The sequence below is a fragment of the Gopherus flavomarginatus genome, chromosome 3 (assembly GCF_025201925.1).
Source record: "Gopherus flavomarginatus isolate rGopFla2 chromosome 3, rGopFla2.mat.asm, whole genome shotgun sequence".
Classification (NCBI taxonomy): domain Eukaryota; kingdom Metazoa; phylum Chordata; order Testudines; family Testudinidae; genus Gopherus; species Gopherus flavomarginatus.
In genome coordinates, this window is record NC_066619.1 from 193,391,401 (window position 1) to 193,412,279 (window position 20,879).

The 20,879-nt window shown below is 40.4% G+C and overlaps 1 protein-coding gene across 1 annotated transcript in view; it reads right to left on the reverse strand.

Annotated features, from left to right (window-relative positions):
* Positions 1-431: 431 nt before the first annotated feature.
* Positions 432-20,879, reverse strand: part of SLC7A11 (solute carrier family 7 member 11) — a 77,457-nt gene continuing 57,009 nt past the window's right edge. The window contains exons 7-12 of the mRNA XM_050946509.1: positions 12,891-13,014; positions 11,712-11,815; positions 10,864-10,960; positions 7,476-7,625; positions 5,820-5,997; positions 432-1,001 (exon numbers count right to left, since the gene is read on the reverse strand). Of these exons, the coding sequence (XP_050802466.1) occupies positions 934-1,001; positions 5,820-5,997; positions 7,476-7,625; positions 10,864-10,960; positions 11,712-11,815; positions 12,891-13,014 (721 nt within the window). The 3' untranslated portion in view covers positions 432-933. The remainder of the gene's footprint in view (positions 1,002-5,819; positions 5,998-7,475; positions 7,626-10,863; positions 10,961-11,711; positions 11,816-12,890; positions 13,015-20,879) is intronic.

Genomic DNA, 20,879 nt, shown 5'->3' on the forward strand with positions numbered 1-20,879 from the left:
AATGGGGACTGCAGATCCAAATTTTCCTAGACTACAAATATCCATATATGTTCAGTGGTTGAATTTTAAATGTCTTGATTGATTTGAAAGCATTTACTGGACTGAGAGATATTTCTTATACATATAGCGGAATACCGACAGAACCAGCAATAACTTTCAGATTGGTAGAAACTTTTCAAATGAATCAAATTATGCCTCACACCTAAAATTTGCCTCCCCTTTAGCAGAAAATCAATATTAAATATCAGAATCAATTTTCAATTACTCTATTGAAAAAAATGCAGGAAATTTAGCAATCCTACTAGGCCATCACAAAAGTGGATGAAATCACCTTGTTTGTATATGTGGGGAACTGATATGCTGCTTCAGTTGAGACAAGAGAAGTAAGATATGGATGAAGAATGGAGAGAAAGAACAATGTTGACCCAAACTTTTAGCTAAGGAGCTTTACCTTGCCCTTCTCTCCAGTAAAAGGCTAGGTTCTTCATGAGCAGGGTGCAGGACACATTGTTCACAGTATATCTGATTTTAAAAATTTCTGGAACAAATGTTCATTGACAATGCAGTAAAATCCCCAATTTGAAGAACCAAAGGTTTGCTAAAAAAATATTATAATAAAAGGGAAATAATGAGATTTTTCATTTTTTTCTACTTGTCCCCACTCTCCCAGAGAGATGAGATGCTCTGTGGCTTCTGTTATTTTACAGCACAGAGCAGATGTACTTTCTACATACGAACTCCTTGTACAAAAGTTTGAGAATGTAAAAAAAAAAATTACAGCTCTAGTAACCAAGTCTTTTTCAGGCTTCATTGTAACTGTGACTTGTTCTTGTAATTCTCTGAACTTCCAGTCGGGGGGGAAACCTGCCCACCCCAATGACCCACGCAAAAATGGGGCACTCAGGCAACACTTCTTCTTTAGGATGTAAGTGATCACGATTTCAAGTCATTTTCTGTTGGGACAACTTCCAGGATGATTTGCAATGTTTCAGTTACCCTGTCTGCAAAGATAAAAGTAAAGAAACTGGAGATATGTGGGAAGCAATCAAGGCAGATTTTCCTAGAAGAGCTGTTCAACTCACCAATGATATGTATTCATAAGTATTTAGATGTACCAGTCATAGCACCATAAAATGTCTTATTTAAAGAGCCCTACAACTGTGTTCCCTTTCTAACCACATTTTGCTCAGCTCTGTGCCAAAAAGGGACAATTACTAGGTATAGAAGGGTTCTTATTGTTGGAGAGACTCCTGTTTAGACATTAACTCTAGAAAGTTAATTCTCTACACAGTTGTTCAGCTCAAAACAAACAAAGTTAATGTTGCAATAAAGGCCCAAATATGCTGAACTATGCACCCATATTCTGTGTCAGAATCTGCTTGACCAAAATAAACTCTGCACTGTAATGCCTCTGCACTTGTTTTAAACATGTTACAAGTTAGAAACAATTTCATATTCTCCTTTGCTATTATTAAAGAGAAGAGTCAGGGATTAGTGGGATTTGTCCTTTGAGTGGTTTGCCTGTTGATTCATATGCGGGCACCAAATCATATAAATTAAATACCAAGGAAAGATTCACTTCTTCAAAGTTTCTTCAACTAAAAGGCATCCTTGCCACTCGAGGGCCTGATTCTCCACTGCCCAGCACCTTGTGTAGTCATTTACACCAGTGCAAAGTGAGGGCAATATGGGGGGTAAAACACTACCATTGTAATTTGTTAGTGTTCTATACTCACCTTGCATTGGTAAATGACACAAGTTGCAAGACAATGGAGAATCTCTCTCTCTTTCTCTCTCTCTATGTGGCTCTTCTTCTCTTCCCTTCTATTTGGGGGGCAGAGGTTGAATACAATATTTAAGCTGAGAAGTTTTTTCTGAAGAAATACTTTGCATTGTACTCTGGCTTACCGGAAGAGGGCTAGCTCAGTGGTTTGAGCTTTGGCCTACTAAGCCCAGGGTTGTGAGTTCAATCCTTGAGGGGGCCATTTAAGAAACTGGTGTGAAAAAAACAAAAAACTGTCTGGGGATTTGTCCTGCTTTTTGCAGGGGGTTGGACTGCATGATCTCCTGGGGTCCCTTCCAACCCTGAAATTCTATGGAAGTGAGAAGCTGCAAGCACTAAAACACCCATGATACTTGTGTGCTTTAAGCAGTGGCTGGAGATACTGGGCCTGATTCTCAAATACACTAAGACCTTCTTTATACCACTCTAGCACCACAAGTTATATTTGTATCCATTGTAAAGCCCTTTTTATGCTTCCAGGGCAGTTTAAAGGACACTCAGCATAAATGAAAGTCAGGTGCATTGGCATCTGGACCTCCTTCATAGGATCTTGGAGTTATCAATAACCACAGAGTAAAGACTGGGAATGGAAAAGAAACCTCTCAGTAAAAGCAGTGATTTACTGAACATGTAAATGACAGGACAAGCGACCTGCTACTGCTGCTGTCTACCATAAGGTGGAGATGAGTTCCTGCGGAGCCCAACCTCATTAACTCAACACGGAGAGCTGCACTGAACATATCATGCTACACCTTGAATGGGCAAGTGGCACCCTCTGATGTCTGGAAATAGCAGTTAAAGAAATGGATGGATTTTATATGTATAGCATATCTCTACCCTGATATGGGCTCAGCCCTCAACATTCAGAGCCACTGCTGAATTTTAAACTCCTCAAAGGTTGGGGGATGCTTAGCACATTATGAAGAGACAGGTCACGGGTAAACATGGATCCAGATTTAGGCTGTGTAACACCCTGAAATTTGTGTGTTTTGGCTCAGGTCCACCTCTGATCTCTGTTACATTCTTTTCATTATTGATCTACTTTTGTAGGGTGCCGCTTTGCTTGGATCTTTGGTTTCAAGTTAATTCTGTAAAAGGTGAGAAAACAGCCCGGTACAAATATGATTTGCCTGAGCACACTGGGTTTAACTATGTCTCACAGGTGTCTAATACTAGCAAAATATTAACTGCCGGGTGCAATATTAAAAGCCATTTGGGATGAGTGGACGGGGGGGGAGTGAACTCAAATATCTCTCTGGCTACCTGCACTGGCCAGGCATATTAACGTCACAGTAAGTGAAGTTATTTTTATGAAATATGGTAACTTAATAAGTAAGATGAATGCTCATGTTGCAGTCTATGTGGGAGATAAGCTAAATGCATTATTCAGATCTCAGAGAAGCATCCTAAATAGACTTATCCTGAAACAGTACATGTGAAAAATACTCTTTGGTCTCTACACTGCAGCAGTATCAATTCCTGCAAAGTAATATCACTTTTAAAAAATGACTCCAGGGATATTTCTTACTGCCTACTCTGAAACAAAGCTGTTTATTTAATGAGTGGATTATCACCTCCTCCCCACCTCAAAACTGTCAGCATCAGTTTTCTCTAACTACTATTGTTACTATAGGAATAACACAGGGAAACTGAACAAGCTATTTCCCCCATATTGACAGGTGCCTGATGCTTTCCCGTCTGAGCCAGTAGTGTGTGTCTGTATGTGTTACACAGGCATCTGGCTTGATTTCCTGCATGAGGATCCGGTGTTCTCCAAAGGGCTAGAAGAATCAGCCACACTGTCACAGCTGGTAGAAAAAGCTTAATGTATATCCAATCTCTCCTAAAGAGAATATTTTCCTTTCACTTGAGTAATGTAGTTCAACACTGGCATCCTGTGGCCACAGAGTTTCAAGTAACTATGTTGCAAATCCTCAGGACTTCTCACCAGAAAATGCAAACAAATATTGTTGATTTATTAAGAAAATATTTTCTAGTTCCAAAACGTCAAGCCAAAGAAATCATAAATGAATGTGGACATCTCCTACTCAGAATAGGGCTGATTAATTGCTGCTGGGAGGCACAAACTGGCCTGGCATTGGCAGAAGTACATGCTGCATGCACGCAAGGCTCTTGTGCTACTTTATTAGGACAAGCTCATTTTAAAGGTCCAGTAAAGCCCAGTGGTGTGGAGTTGGGGAGAGCCCTAGATTTTTTAATTTTAAATAAACTGTAGTGGGAAAGCCAACTTCTGTTGAAATCACTGGCTTTCACAAAGTGTCCGCAGCATAAAGCAAGCTTTTCATCCAATTTTGTTTAACAAGTTACCCACCATTTCTCAAATCTCTTAGGAGATTTTGTTTATATTTCTGTCTGCACTGAAAACTGTCTCATGATAAAGCCTCACAAAATAGGGCTGAGTAACAAAAATAAAAAGAAGTGGGACAGCTTTTTTTTTTAATTAACTGTACTGTTTTTTCCTCTCTAATCAAAACTTCAGACATCTCTTCCCTAACACATCAAAAGTTGCACAAGTTTTTGAAAAAAATTCCAGAAATAGTATATAAACAATTTTCCTCAATTATATTCAGATGTAAAAAAAATTACAGCTAAGTTACTTCAGGAAAATTTGTTGGAAGTCATTCACAGAAAAGATGTAAACAACCATGATGACAATATGTCAACTATAGAGCATTTTATCTCATAACTTGGCTTTTTAATAACCTTTAAGAATCATTTGATTCCAGCATGCCTTACCTGAAACAAAGTCCTATGTCGGCCCACAGGTGTTTGGTTTGAGTAGCAAGTGCAGAATCAGGCCTACATTCAGGCAGGGGCAGCTCTAGCTTTTTTGCTGTCCCAAGCACGGCTGTCAGGCAGCCTTTGGCGGCGCACCTGCAGGAAGTCCACTGGTCCCACAGTTTCGGCGTATCCGCTGCTGAATTGCCACCAAATTCGTGGGACCGGCAGACCTCCTGCAGGCAAGCTGCTGAAGGCTGCCTAACTGTCACCCTCACAGGGACCGGCAGGGCTTCTCCCGCAGCTTGCCACTCCAGGCATGTGTCTGGAGCACTGGTGCCTGGAGCTGCTGCTGCATTCAGGACAATGTTTTAGTTGTCAGAAGCTGTTGTCCTCTCAAGGAAACATTTAATCTATTAGAACAGGCAAATGACTGTAGGAAGAAGGCCAGTAACTTAACTGGGATCAGATACCTGTATGGTGGGTGTACAAGGGTTCAGTAATCTGAAATGTCTTGTTTAAAAAAATGCTTGTCTGTCTGTTTGGTTTAAAGAATGAGTTTGCTGCAGACATGGCCATTTAATTAGCTGGAGTTTAGTTTAACTGGTGGAACAATGGTTACAACTTGAGTGAAAAGCAAGTGGCTCTGCTGTTCCTGGAACAGAGTGGTGACAAGAATCAAAAAGACTTTCCAGTTTGGGGATTATCACCTGTGGCTGACCCTTTAAAGGGAGTTGGGTCTCAGCCCCATCTGTGACATACTTAACTTGCCACCCTAGGGGAAAATGGGTCATATGACTCAATCAGGCCTCTGGACTAGATAAGGAAGAAGCCTGGATAGTCAGATGCCAGAAGGGAGATGGAAAGAAAAGGAAGGCCTCCAGGAAAGAAGCAAGTCTTGGGAGTTGCTGCTCATTAGAGGGACTACGAGGAAGAAATAGGAAAGAGCCTGGGAAGAGCTGAAAGCTGAGGTCTGTCAAGTTGTATGAGTTATTAAAATTGGACCAGACAATGAGAAAGAAGGGGATGGGCACAGTTTGAAATTCGCAAGAAGATTCTGGCTTTGTGTTTATGGTTGTACTTGTATAGCCTGGAAGGGGTGGCTGGAGGGCCAAATCACTGCAGCAGCCAAACTGGGCTGTGGAGTTTGAGAAATATTAACAAGGGGGAACTGAGGCACAATGATAAGGGCCACCCCATGCTATGAGATAGTGGTTTGGAAATGGAAACCTCATTACAAGGAGCGACTGAGAAGTTCGGAGAGAGAGGGAAGAGTCCCACATTAATGTGGACTTACCTAAGAGCCTTCTGAACCATCTTGGCTTCTTGTCCCATATGATAAAGAGATAGTAGGCGGGGACACCAGTCAGAGTTATTGCGAAGCCTATTCCTGTATTGACAGGATCAGAGTAAAGTGACAGTGCAACCATGAAGAGGCAAGTGAAGGAAAACAAAGCTGGAATAAATAGCGGCACCTGAAACACAGGCCAAAAAAAAAAGGTTACTTTCCACTGACCTTGGTTATTGAATGACACTGGTATTTAATGTTCCATGAAATATAAATTGGATAAAAACACAGCAGCACACTATGGTTCTGCAGAAATACTGGTCTTTTGGAACATGCCTTTGAAATGTGAGTAACTAAAGAATATAAATTAAATACAGTGTTATGCAGTAAGTTCTACAGCAGTCTCTTAATTACATACTAAAACACCACAGCACTTTACATCCTTTAAAATGTACGGGTCGTAAATATGCTACATTACAAAAGTCCTTTCTCTAGCCCTCTATTAGACAAGCAGCACTAATATAGTAAAGATTTCCTCTTTGATAATTACCTATTACACTCTATTTTAAAATAAAGCAAAGCGCTCAAGTTGCCAGCTGCCTTTTAAAATCATTAAGTACATAGTGATATCCATCCTAAGGTACAAAACAAAATCTGGCTGGAGGAGCACAAGTTAATTGTCATTTGACCACAGAAAAATAATATTTGATAACATTAGGTAACTGACAGGTACTGAAGAAGTATTGTGCATCTGACAGCATGACTGATTATGTTATCAGTGTCATTCTGAAAACAGAAAAAATAGTAATTAATTCTCTCAACTTTTGAGGGTGATGCTATAAACTACTTAATATAAATAAGGGTGGCAGAATCAAGGCCAAATAATTGCTAGGCCAGATTAAGCAATTTTTATGGGTGCAATTTAGTGCTCAAAAATAACTGTGCCTGAAATTGTGGGCACAAATATCAGTAATTTAATATCTAATGACCTGTTTGTACCTGAAATTGGTGATTAATGCCAAATAAGGCTCTGCAGAGAGATTAGGAAAAGAAAAATAAAAAAATATCCCCTTGATGTCTAATTACTAGTTTTTGTTCCTGACATTAATGCTGGTTGCAGAAATGTGGATGACGTTGTTTGGGCCTGCAAAACAGAGGCCAGATTGAGGCCCAGCTGCAATGCCCCCCAAATACTGGCAGTTTGAAATATACACCGTTGTATACAATTAGGAGGCATCTTCACATACTTTGTTAGATTACAAACCAGTCAGAACCTACTCCCTTACTTCCTCAACACGGTGTGAGTGTGAGCAAAATTGATCAGACACCTTCACTTTCACACATGAACCTAAATATAAATATACATCTGCTTCTCCCCAAACCTCATCAACGGTGAACAAGAAAAACTTCTTCTCTGGAGAGAAACGTGGCTAGATGAATATTTTTGCTCTTCATCAGAGATCTTGTAGAGAAACAAGCTGGGAATTCTAAAGTTAAACATTTAAACTACAGTAAAAGAATCAGTTCTGTTAACATCAGTTGCCTGCAAGCAGTTAACATTTTACTCCAGAACATCTATTCCCTTATCATCAGGCTGTGGATTAGCAGAGGGTTAAGTACAGGGAGAGAGACTTGTGTAAAAAACAGTCAGATTGCTGAAGTTACCTTGAAAGGACGAGGCATATCAGGACGTTTATATCTGAGATAAATCAGCCCAATAACTACTAGTCCAATAAAAAGCCACCTGGCAAAACTGAGGAAGTTCAGGAGGCTGTACAGATCCCCAGTGAAGAGCATTATCATTGTTAGAGGGTGCTGCAAAAGAAATTCAGAGCATAAGAGAGACTTAATGCACCAACTTATTTTATTTATATCATCTTGTATTTACAGTACGACTTTCGTCCCATAACCAATCACAAACTACACACATACTGCACCTCTGAAATGCAACCACCTTTCGAGTGGAGAACAGCAGCTAATTGTCACACAGAAGGATGTACACAGCCGGGGAAGGGGAAATTTTGGTTAACACCAGGCCAAACCCCTACCCTTATGAGAAGTGTCCTGAGATCTTTAATCTCTACATAGAGCACACAGGAGCTCAGGTTATGTCTAAACTAGACTTTTGCACTTTGGCAATCAATTAAACTTGCAGTTCCTAACATGTTTGTAAAGCCGTGTGTGGAAACTCCACACACACATTTGTTCTAGGCTACAAACTTTAACCAGAGGGATCAGCCTAGGTTAAAGAATAAACATCCTGGATCAAATAGCTGGGGATTGTCCACATTCGCTTTTACAAGCATGTTAAGTATCACAATAACGCAAGACAAAAATGTCTAGTGAAAACCAGCTTTCAGTTTTTATGGTCTAATTCAAAAGGCACAGCCAATTTGTACTTTTTGGAATGAAGGGGTAGGTCAACCTTGCTACAGGCTACGTGTTTGCTGCCAAACAAAAAAAAGGGAAAAATCCCAGTGGAGACAGGCTGTGTAATTTTTACTGAGATGTAGCAAGGCAAGGTCAACCCTGGGTGGGAGGTAGGGGCATGCAGGGCTGGCCTTGCCTAGCTAAATTGTGATAAAAATTACCTCTACCTTGTCTCCACTAGGATTTTACTGTGAGATAATTAACTTGTGTTAGGTCTTTTCTGCCAAAAATCTGTGTGTGTTGTTTTGTTTTTCAGTGGAAAAAACTATCTGGGATTTGGACAGGGAGTGTAAATATTTCAAACACAGGGCTTACCCTACTGAGCACCCCCTTTGACTTCCAGTCTATTATGATTGCCACAGTGCCCCAAATGTGCTAGTTTGTTTGTTTGTTTTTTACAAATAAGATACAAGATAAAATCTTCACCCCATTGAAATCAATGGGAATTCGGCCTTTGACTTCAACGGGGCCAGGATTTTACCCATAGACCCTGACCCCTTAAAATCTAACTTTAAGCATGATGCTGCAATGCAGGGCAATCAATGGCAGAGGAGAAAAATGAAGACACAAAGAAGGCTACAAATAGGACCACATGGTTACTTAGGCTTGTTATATGCACATCTTGATATTAAGAGTTCCTAGCCACAAATAAGCAGGCACGTAATAAGCAATAGCTTCCTTTCTTCACTTTGTGTTCTGAGCCTTGAGCATTGAATGTGCTCACTTTCCTTCTCTCCCCCAAACAAGCTCAGCCCTCTGCATAACATACAACAGGAAAACGCAGAAATGCTAAGGGTCAGGGCAGGAAATATCTTCATAACAACTGCACTTATATCTAAGATGGCATGAACAATAGGAAAGACTGCATAAAAGCCATCTTCCTATAGAAGCATACTGCTTCTAGAAGGAAAAGTAGTGTGCGTAACTGCTACTAGCACAATAAAAGTGAACTCAGGAAAGCTGCATTGTGCCATACGCTAAACAGAAATGTAAGTGACACAAGAGTCAATAAAATATAAAATATAAAGCAAAACAAATGGAATAGTGCAGGGTAAAACAAATACATTAAAAACATTCTCCCCCTCTACCCTCAATTAGAGAATCCAATGTTCAAACTCGGGCACCTAAATTTAGATGAACAAATTTAAAATTAAACATTTAGTGTATGGCTACACTGCAATTGGATGTGTGATTGCAGCACACGGAGACATACCTGAGCTAGCTTTAATCTCGTTAGTGCAGGTACTAATAACAGTGAAACTGTGGCAGCATGGGAGCCAGCACAATATATACCCAGCCTCACTAGCGGGCTTGTAATCAGGTAGCGAGCCCATCCTACTGAGCTCCATTGCTATTAGCACTTGTTCTAGCTAGACTAAAGTTAGCTTGAGTATATTATCACATGCTATAACCACACCTGTGTCTGACTGAAGTGCAGACAGACCCTTAAACCGATACATGCCATCCAAAGTAAGTATTTAGACACCCATTGTAAGTGTTGATCAGGGGTGGCTCCAGGCACCAGCACGCCAAGCGCGTAACTGGGGCAGCAAGCCATGGGGGGGGCACTCTGCCAGTCACCGCGAGGGCGGCAGGCAGGTTGCCTTTGGCGGCATGCCTGCAGAGGGTCCACTGGTCCCGCAGCTTCGGCAGACCTCCCGCTCAAATTCACGGAACCAGGGACCTCTTGCAGACAAACCGCGGAAGGCAGCCTGCCTGCCATTCTTGAGGCAGCAAAATACCTAGAGCCGCCCCTGGTGTTGATTTAGGTCCAAATCCTGCAATCTGATCTTATCAGCAGACTCCCTACACCAACATGGAGCCCCACTCAGGTCAGTGAGACTGCACATGAATACATGGGTCAAGCCATCTGAAGCAGGGCCATTGGTTCCTCAGGGCCTATGCCGAGAGGTGCTGAATCCCCACAGAAGATGAGCCCTAAATGGAAATTTATTCACAGATATAACATTAGGCAACTGAGTTTGAAAATTAGGGCCTGAGTTACTGCTCTTCTTTTTTTCTAATGCTTTAGCTGTGAGTCTGTCTTAGGAATTGGTAACTGGCCCATCATTATACTACCTTGTGCTTTTCCTTTCTTCTCATAGCCCTTTCACAATTGTTTCCGTTACCCATATTTTCAGACACGTTCTCACAAAGATTAAAAAGCAATCACTGCACTACTCAGGGCTCCCCCCTCCTACATTACCTTTGTGTATCATTGTTTGCATTTTTCACATTAGGGTGCTCTCAAACACTACTGTTTAGCTATGCTTCCAATTATGTGAATTTGAGTTTTATTTCTCTACTTCCTTTTCTATTAGAATTCATGTCCCTGAAAGGGGCCCAAATAATCACTTTATTTCTAAGGATTTGGAAGGTTGAAAGAAAGTGTAATGAGACAGGATTTAGGTAGCAGCCTCTGAGAGTTAAGTGCTACCATCAGAAACACAGAGGAGACGGCACTAGAATAGATCGCTTCAGTGCCTATATTCTTCTGCGCCTCACCAAACCCCAAAATATAAATAAATAAGAGATTCCAGCAGTGCCCAAGTTCTGCTTGAATCCTCCCATGCAAGCCTGTAATACACAATCTTGCGCAGGAACATTTGTTTATATGATTTACCAAAACAATGACAGCTGGCAGAGGAGTGTGCTTGCGGACATGAATCATGGAGAGAATTTCTGGAAGGTGACCCTCACGGGATGCAACGTAGAACATCCTGGTGGGAAGTAAATGCGGACAGACTTTAAATACACTCATTACAAAGAGAAGTCAAAGCAGCTCACTATAGATGCAGAACACATTCAGTTACCCTCAGCAGCTCTACTTATTTTTATTGAAGACATTCAGATTTTAAAAGATGTCAGAAGTCGATACTCAGAAACCAAAGCAAAAGACATATAACCATTTCCCATCCCGACATTATCAGTCTTTACAAGCAGTTAATATTAGTGTTTTCCCACATTTACCTTATCCCATAGAAATAAAGCATCAATCCATTAGGTATTACATTAAAATGGATTATTTTTAAAGCAATTCACAGGGTTTTAGCTATGTGATAGTAATGCCAAACTTGATAAAAGTCATAAAGACTATTGTAGTAAACCTGTCCTGATATTTAAAGGAATTAATCCTGGTTTCATTTGTCCTCCGTGGTTTTGAGTCATTCCTTAACTAGTTCAAAAAAGACCTAGATAAGTTCATGGAGGATAGGTCCATCAATGGCTATTAGCCAGGATGGGCAGGGATGGTTTCCCTAGCCTCTGTTTGCCAGAAGCTGGGAATGGGCGATGGGATGGATCACTTGATGATTACCTGTTCTGTTCATTCTCTTTGGGGTACCTGGCAATTGGCCACTGTTGGAAGACAGGAAACTGGGCTAGATGTACCTTTGGTCTGACCCAATATGGTTGTTCTTATGTTCTTACCCGCCTCCCCCACCCACTCCAATAATTCCTAGATCTTCTCACCTGGAAACTGCAAAGATACCACCATTCATAGAGCCAAAGCAGGAAAGGGCGACAAATATTGGAACGGCTAATGAAAAATTTCCCATTAATCGTTCAGCAAAGGTCTGGTAAAAGAAAGCAACATGAATTAACAGGAAAAAAACAAGAGTTTCTACAAGATTCCATTCTATAACTTTCTGTGACATTGTTCTGCACATTTGTCATTTTCTCTTCGCTAGTGGGATAAGTAGCCACACTGAAATAAGGCTCTGCTGTCTGAATAAAGCACTATCTACTGTGTATGAGTGGGAGACAAGGCAAGTGTCTCCCACTCATATTCAGTAGGTAGCGCTTTCAGACAGCAGAGCCTTATTTCAGTGTGGCTACTTATCAGTTAAGGTACTTCATGGAAGAGGGGTAGAATCTGCCCCTATATATTTGTTTTAAATACCATCAGCTGTCGACTATTCATTCACATTCTATGAATGAGAATCTGTCTAATCCACATTTGTCATACGTATACAAACATTCGTAATATTTTGTACAATGATCACCACACTGAGCTTCTGTCATCCTATAGTCTGTGCACCCAGTCATATCTCACGCTCCTAGGTCATTACCATAAGAATTTTGTTTCTTATCCTCATGGTTTGAAGGCGCACACAGGTGCTGCCCATGATTTTCTGTGGTGCCACAAAATATTCTGCTGCTAGATTTTATATACGTTACAGAATTAGCCACTTGAAAATAGGGTGTTCAGATTCTCCTATTGAAAAAATCCTTAGCTGTATCAATATTGGTATGTGGATTTATACTTGTTTATTGCAAAACCGATGCCACAAAAATAATTGACATCACCACAGTTCAGCAAAACACTTAAACACGTACTTAACCTTAAGCACGCATTTAAGTCCCAACAACTCTAAAAAGTCAGCTGAATAGGAATGGGCTAATGCTATGCATAAGTTTAAATTCATCCCTATGCATCAATAAGGAACCCAATAAAAGGCAATGAGACTTAAGTCCATGTTTAAGTGCTTTGCTAAATTGGGGCCTTATAAGGGTGTTTTTGTGTAGCTTCATTGTAAGTTTCCCACTTTTTTTTATTCTTATTTTCAGGGGGAAATGACCAACTTTAACAGCAGATCCACTTTAACTGTAGCCAGATCTATACATTTGTATTTTTCCTCCATAACTTACCACTGCCACAGCCTTTGAATTTAGCAGTTCCTCAGGGCTGATTGTAGTGAAATAAGCCACATTTGTTAACACATAGCCAACTGTGACAATAACCATTGAAACGCATATTGCGAGCGGTATGTTTCTGGAATACACAAATAAGCTCATTAGTTGCAATCTGCTAGTCATTCCCTGAAAATGAAACAAATAAGAACATGAGAAAAAGCCATTTGATCTTTGTTCTTTATATCCCTAGGTCTATGAGTGGCATGAACAGATAAGCAGTTGGTGTTCTAAAAAAACTATAACTAGAAGCTACACTTAAAAAAAAAAGAAGAAAGAAATATACGTTCCATGTCTCTAATTTGAGTCAGCTATTCAAATAATACATAGTCAGGCATATTCTGCCCTTCAGTCAGGCATATGCAACAGTGCTCTCAAAAAGCTCTACCATGTGACAACTGACATTCACACCGAGGACTGGAATTTACGGAGATAACTGAAGATTGAGTTTGCCTCAGAAATAGTAGCAATAAGCATATAAAACCTTGCTATTTTATCACTATGGGAGGAGAAGGAAGAACAACATGTTAATAAACAATAATAAGAGCTTTGTATTATATGACACTTTTTATCAGGAGCTCTTCAAGGAGCCAGTGTCATTATCCTTTTTTTTAAAATAAAGGGAAACCTGTGTGCAGAGGCAAAATGACATGTCCAAGGTCACCCAAGCATGCCAGTGGCTGAGCAGGGAATAGAAACCAGGTCTCCTGAATCCCAGCCCAGTGCTCTACTCAGTAAACAACACTGCCTCCCTTAAAATGACCTCCTCTGGTTCAGACCAAGAAGGAATTCAGCTTTGAGAAATAATCAATCAATCCAAGTTAACAGGAAGCAGCAGGGTCGATACAGGATATGCATTGCCTTAAGAAGGGGATGTTCCTGCTTCATGGCTATTCCCTTCAGTTTATTCAGTCAGGAGTAAAGCTAGGTGAAAACAGATTTTTAAGTTCACTGGCAATTCTAAAAATCAGGGAAGAATGTGTTTTGGGTTAACCTGAAATTGAATATTTTTTTAATTTTCACCAAACTGGAAAAAAAAAAACAGTTGTGTCCAATCAGCATCTTATTGGGCTCAAAACAAAACATTTCAGTTTTGAGCATTTTTGATTATTTTTATTATTTTAAATTTTGAAAAAAAAATTGTTTTGAACCAAAAACACAAAAACAAACAAAAAACATTGTTTCAAAATGGCAAAACAAGACATTTTTATCTAAACACTTTGCTTCTGATGGGATCAAAAGGTTGCTACATGTGCAATCTTCTGTACAAAAGACAATGGACACAGTCAACTGTGGGAGGAAAGAGGGAAGAACAGGAGTCCTGGATGATCCAAAGAACCTGCTAGCACACATCCCAGAAGAAATAAAATCAGCTCCCTCAAAGAGTGCCTTTGGGATTCAACACATTGACCCATGATGTGCTGTTTTTTGTCATAACTCTTGCAAACTACACTGACACTCCTAGGTAAGAATTTAATAAGGACCTTCTTTAACACTGTAGGCAGCTGGCCTTTCGCCTACAAAGGACTGACATCTTGTGCAAAGTCTAGATCAGGCCCTTTTCCTCAAAGCTTAATTTATTATTCAAAACATAAACACACAAAAAAAGTTATTCCCAGTCTTCCTATAAGCCATCCTGGAGTCCCCTACTCCAGTGCCTGCCACAAGAACCCATAGGTTTGCCAATTTTGGTTGGATATATTCCTGAAGGTTACATCACATGACATAATCTTTAATTAAAGTTTCATCTTTAATTCCTGGAGACTCCAAGACAATCCTGGAGGGTTGATAACCCTAGGAACCAACATTCTTCAAATGGTGCTGTTCCCTTGGCCCAAGGACTTTTTCCTCCTCCTCCTACCACCCCCACCCCCCACCACCTGGCAGCTCTCTCACCAGCTAAGTCATTTTCTGACTCTAATAAGTACCTCAACCCCTTCCAGCTGGGTCTGAGAATCCCTTCTACCAGGTCCAAATGCCTGTTCTTAAAGTGGTCTGCCTGAAAACAGGGCTGGCTGGCTCCAAGCCCCCTGGCCCTTAAAAGGGGCAGAGCACCTTGTTGCAGATACCTTTACAGAGCTTTCAAGTTGAAAGGAGTTATGGAATGAAAGATGCTAAAAATGAATTGGTGGTGTCACTGTTCCCCATCTTAACTGCATTAGAAACTATGATGATGAGTATTATAGAAACTAGAGAGATAATTAGATAAGAGGATCATGTAGCAATGATTGCAATATGATGGACATTGTGGCATTGCATAAGCCCACAGGAAGAGGCCCACAGTCTCAGGTAACTTAGGCCTGGTCTACACTGGGGGAGGGAGGATCAGTCTAAGATAGGCAACTTTAGCTACGAGAATAGCATAACTGAAGTCAACGTATTTAGATCAACTTAGATTGACTTACTTCGCGTCCTCGCGGCATGGGATCGATGGCCGCCGCTCCCCCATCGACTCCGCTTCCACCTCTCGCCCTGGTGGAGTTCCGGAGTCGACAGGGAGCATGTTCGGGGATCGATGTATCACATCTAGACGAGACGCGATACATCGATCCCCGATAGATCGATCACTACCTGCCAATCCGGCAGGTAGTGTAGACATTCCTTAAAGAAAAAAGGAACCCATCAGGTTGTACATGTCACTCAATGCAAGAGACAATGGCGGGGTGGATAGCACACAATACAGAGTTCAAGTACTGGTGGGAAAGCCTGGGCCATGAAATTACTGTATTGTTACTCATATATATGTCCTCTACTTGCTGATATAATCTCCTGTTCTGACTTTCTTGAGTTCAGGCAGCCAAAACCTTCAACTATCTGAGCTAAAACTGTCTGCTCTTCATCTGGAGTACTTATCAACCCTTACAGAACCTTAGCACTACAAGGTGCCTCTAATTCAGATCTCAATATAATGTCCTCTAAAATACAATGGCAGTTCCAAACCAAAGAAGTAAAAAAGCACTTTAAAACCTGAGTGTATTTAGCACACTGAGTCCTGGCTCATTATGCTGAGTAGCACTAAACTCTGCTGATAGCCAAAAAAAACTAGTCAGCAAGTGCCATTCATTATATCGCCTGAAGATTGGGAATCATCATGTTTTGTTACCAAAAGCCTTGAACAGAATAGAAGGCTCGGTGACCTCTAAGTTCTTAGTGCTCTTATGTAGAAGTGCTCCATCTGTACCTCTTTTTTCTCTCCCAATATGATCAGGCCCTTAGGGGGTTGCAATACATCATCATGTAACACCTGTGAGTGCTGCCTGTTAGATGGCTGCTTGCAATGGCAAATTTTGACAAAAGTAACAATCCAGTTTCATGATTAAGGGATGAGTAATCCAGCCCTGGTTGATTTCTCATTGACACATCAGTTCAGTACTGCATTTTGTCACTTAATTTTTTTTTCTCTATGTTTTTTGCCACCCCAAGCACAGCAGTCAGGCAGCCTTCAGCAGTGTTCCTGCAGGTGATCTACCGGTCCCGTGCCTTTCTGCACTGGTGCCCGGAGCCATCCCTGGTACAGTACATCAAGCCATATCTGAACATTATGTTAAAATACTAAGTAGGAGCTTTAAAAGAGTCTTTTCTACTAGTCAAATTGAAGAGAGAATTCCCAGCCTGCAATAAGATACCTTTATTCACCTCTGTCTCATAAATTAATCCTTTCACTATTATGTGAGCAGCTCTAATGCCAAAAGAAAAACTGTAGTTACAAAACAGCTGCAAGTGAGCATTCTCAGTGAAGTAAATTAACTCCGGATACACTGGATCCATATTAACATTCCATATTAGTGGACATATGTTTACATTGCATTTAACAGGACCCGATATGTACTATTTATCCATAAGGTCATATGAGAGACATAAGCTGTTATCTATAAGGCATTGAAAGGCTTATGACACTTAACAAATCCATAAAGGAACTTATGCATATAAAATCCAAATGTTCCCAAGGGAAATGTTGCTCGTAAGCAGCAGTTGCTCTTACAAGGTGTGGCTGCAAACAAGTATCTAACTCACCTAGGATGTGGTACTCACCTGGTTCAATTCCTTCTCTGCTTCCGGAGTAGGGATTTGAACAGGGCTTCCCCACTTCTCAGGTGATTGCCCTAAATACTGGACTATAGTGTCACTCTTTCTGTGGGCCAGTTAATATTTAGGGAACATTCAAACATCTGTGTGCTTATCCCAACTGAACCAGGCCTCTACACTTTAAGATTTACCCATGACCAGTTACTATTCAGGAGCAAATCCCACCATCCTGCCCTACTGTGCTGCAGGAACAGGGAAGTCTGAATTGGGGGTGTGCACACCATGTGCTTCATGGAACACAAGTGAGAGAGGCCCTCTGCACCCCAGAAAAATTAGGGGGGAAGAATGGAGTTGGTAAACCTGTAACTATATAGATGCAAAGTCATTCATCTGCCCCTACTGTCAGAGCTCCACTACTTAGTTATGGACCGGGAGAGAATTTCTTCCTTCCTGGATTCTGTGGACCTCCCTAGGTCACAGCCCAGTTACTCAGGCTGTACACTGAGTTTAGGATTTGACCCTAAATACAGTAAAATCACAGCTCATCTGGAAATCTGGACTGCTACTGCATTTCTTACTGTAAATAGTTTCAAGAGAAACATACAGGGAAGACACAGTAAAGAAAAGATGAGAACCCAGGGGTAGGAAGAACAACTTCAGTAAGTCAGGTTATGAACATTCCCAGAGGTCTACAGCTCATATCCCAGCTTTAATGACAAGCTTTATAACAACAAACTGTAAGTGTTTAGAGCTGAGACCACTGCAGGCTGCTCTTTCCATGAAATGACAGGCATACAGTCAAAATATGCTGGGCAGATTCATCTATGTTCACAGTCATAAAGTACGTTGTCTCCACACACCTTATAGTTCCCTGGCCAAGCCAAAAACCATTTCCTCGTATTCACTTTAAATGTGGATTTTACTAAAGCCTTATCTCAGTCCACTGTCCAGGGAAAAATTCCATGCACAAAAAAAAGTGAGGCTACAGGCCTGCAAGAAGATGTCAGAAATGAGCAGTTCTAGATTAGCAGCTAAATAACGGCAAAGAAGCAAATATAAAAAGCGAAGTAAAAGAAAAAACTACACGAAAGCAGGCACAAACAGAAAATAAAACTAAACAGAATATAGGAAATGCAGGATCTTAATGATTTGCTCATACTCCCTTAAATATCTTTGGTGGAATATAATGCACATGAAAAGAGAAGAGCTCACTATGGGCTTATCCAACCTACAGAGTTGAAGTAGTTCAATTTCAGGTCTGATTTTAAACCTATTTAGTTCAATTAGTGCAAAAGACTATGTGAACACTCTTCGTCTGAAAACAGATTTATTTCAGTACTTCTTAAAATGATTAGGAGCAAGTCTAAACTGATCTGAAGTTTGCCACTCTTAAAACAGAAATAAGAATATCCACTTAGGGATGTGCACTGATTCAGCTAAATCTATTTAATTTAACTGGTGCATATTTTAATGTGGATAAGATATTTGAAAGCAAAAGCAATTCTGAAATGAGATGGAGGTTTCAGTCTTCAGTAATGCATATAACAAACAGCGATTATCTGCCAGAGTCCTATCTGTCTAATGAGGTATTACCCTTACACTGCAGCAGTTTCACATTAAATTCATTGATAAAAGACACAATCTTTCATAGAACTCAGCTCTCCCTTTCATATAAGAACATAATAAGTCAGATTTCCTACTTAGTCCAGTAAAATTACAGATTTTTACTGTGCAAAGCGAATATAAATTATGGGCCTGATCCTATCGCAGAAAGCAATTGGATTTTAGTCCCTAATTTTCAGTCGAACCAGATCAGACCCATTGTTTGCAAAACATAATGCAACTAGTCCAGCGTACCAAAATAAATGTTAAAACAACTACTTATTATCATTTGAGTAATAAATTTACTATCTTGTAATAATGGCGAAAGCAGGTAATATTACAGCTGAGTAAACCCTAATCAGCAAATGTCTTAACTTCTCTCACATTGCTACAATGTTACTATAACAGGAAATGAAGTTTGGTTTTCATTATGCAGTACTGTAGGTACTGTTTATTTCTCCAGTGTGTTGAAAATTTACCATCACAGAACTTTCAGGTTCCTTTATAGGAATTACCCTTGTGCAATGATATTTCCTCAGGGAATCACTGATGTCTTTTAAAAACAAACAATTCTGTAAGTGCATTGCTTCCAGATTTGGGCAATTTAAAAATCGTCCATTACATGGGTCATAGGGCTACATTCATGGTGGGAGAAGTCCAGAAGACATTTGTGCCACAAGTTTCCCAAAACAACAGTCATGGAAGAAAATAAATGCAGCACAGAAAGGGAGCAAACATGTGACTAGTGCTTGGAAGGAGCCAGGAACTCAGTAGAAGCACAGATGACACAGGCTAGGAGTAACATCTATGGGGTCTTAAGTCTGTATCCACAGATTTTCAACCTATGTCTGCATGCATGAATGCATCAAGTCCACCTGTCACACAGGTGAGACCAAAATGATGTGTAACATTTGCAAGTCTGCTTCCACAGATCTGTTGGTATTTCCCATGAAGAATGGGGGGCAGACAACATAACCCATTATGGTGAAGGAGAAATCAAAGTGATTCACACTTGTCCTGTAAAGTTTGAAAAGGCTACCTTCTTTATCTTTGGTAGCAGGAAGGGGGGAAGGTGCAAAATGAACACAAAGAACTGAAAAAGGGTGCCACCTCCCAGGGCAGTCAAGCACAAATGGGCTTGAAGTTGTGAACGTTGTGTACTCTGCGGCTTAGAACCCCAGTTTTCACTGCTGCAGATCCTGAGTGAGCATATTTGAAAATACTAATGGGAATATGTGCAATAATTTTTAGGCTTGTAGCCTTAAGCCATAAGTGATTATTATTTTGATTATTGTAGGGAACATTGGGGTAAGAAAATCACTGCTCATTTCCCTTCAATGCCTGTAAATATGTTTCATTCCCAGCATCCGTATGTTCTGAACTAGGATTGTTATTTATGGTTTTGCAGCTCAGAAAATCAAGTGAGCTCTATTCATCTTCTTTTGATTATGACTTTCTGGGGAGAGAAAGGGTAGGCCATTAAGCCACAATTTCTGTTGCACCACCCCATGTGCCAAAGAAGTTAATGCTAGAGTGAGAGTTAAAGGATCTGATTCTCTGCTTCACTGTATTAGTTTTATGCTATTGACATCAATGGAGATACACCAGCATGACAGAGCATCACAGGTGTAACAGAGTAGAGAATCAGGCCTTCTCACTTTCTGTCACCTAGCAAAGGAAGCAAAATGCTTTTAATGATTTGCTTTTTGACTTACCTTGCTTGGATTGTAATTGGTTTCACTTAGTAAAGGGGCTGTTGCATGACTGACTCAGACAGGTCAAATGATATTAAAACAGTGGATTTCATTCATTATTCTGAATTTGTATTTATTTATTTAACAGCAGTGGCTTCTGGATCCATTGAGTAGCATAAAATGCTCTGACAGCAAGAACTCAAGACCTATAATGGTACCAGCTGTAAGGGCTAAACATTGATAAACATAGCATATTGTCCAAACCAAACATTTTTAGTCTCAGGACTGAGCAAAGGTAAATATGTCAAAAGCCTTTGGCAAGTTTGGTGCCAAGTGCCCCATTCACACAGTGGTTATTTTTAACATGGATTAAACTTGACTACAGCCATACCATGTTCTAACTCAGTTTGGCTGGCCAGGTTGCACATTAGAACACATGATTCTAAATATGTTCAAGCCCTGGCTGCCATCTAGTAAAGGTGGTATCTTCCATAAAAAAAAATAATTTTACTGAGGAATGGAATGAACTCGTTCAGCTGAAGCTTAGTGTAACCAGCTAAAGAGGGTTCACACATTGTTTTAGACCATAAAAAAAGACAGTAATAATAAATTGCTCAATTTGACA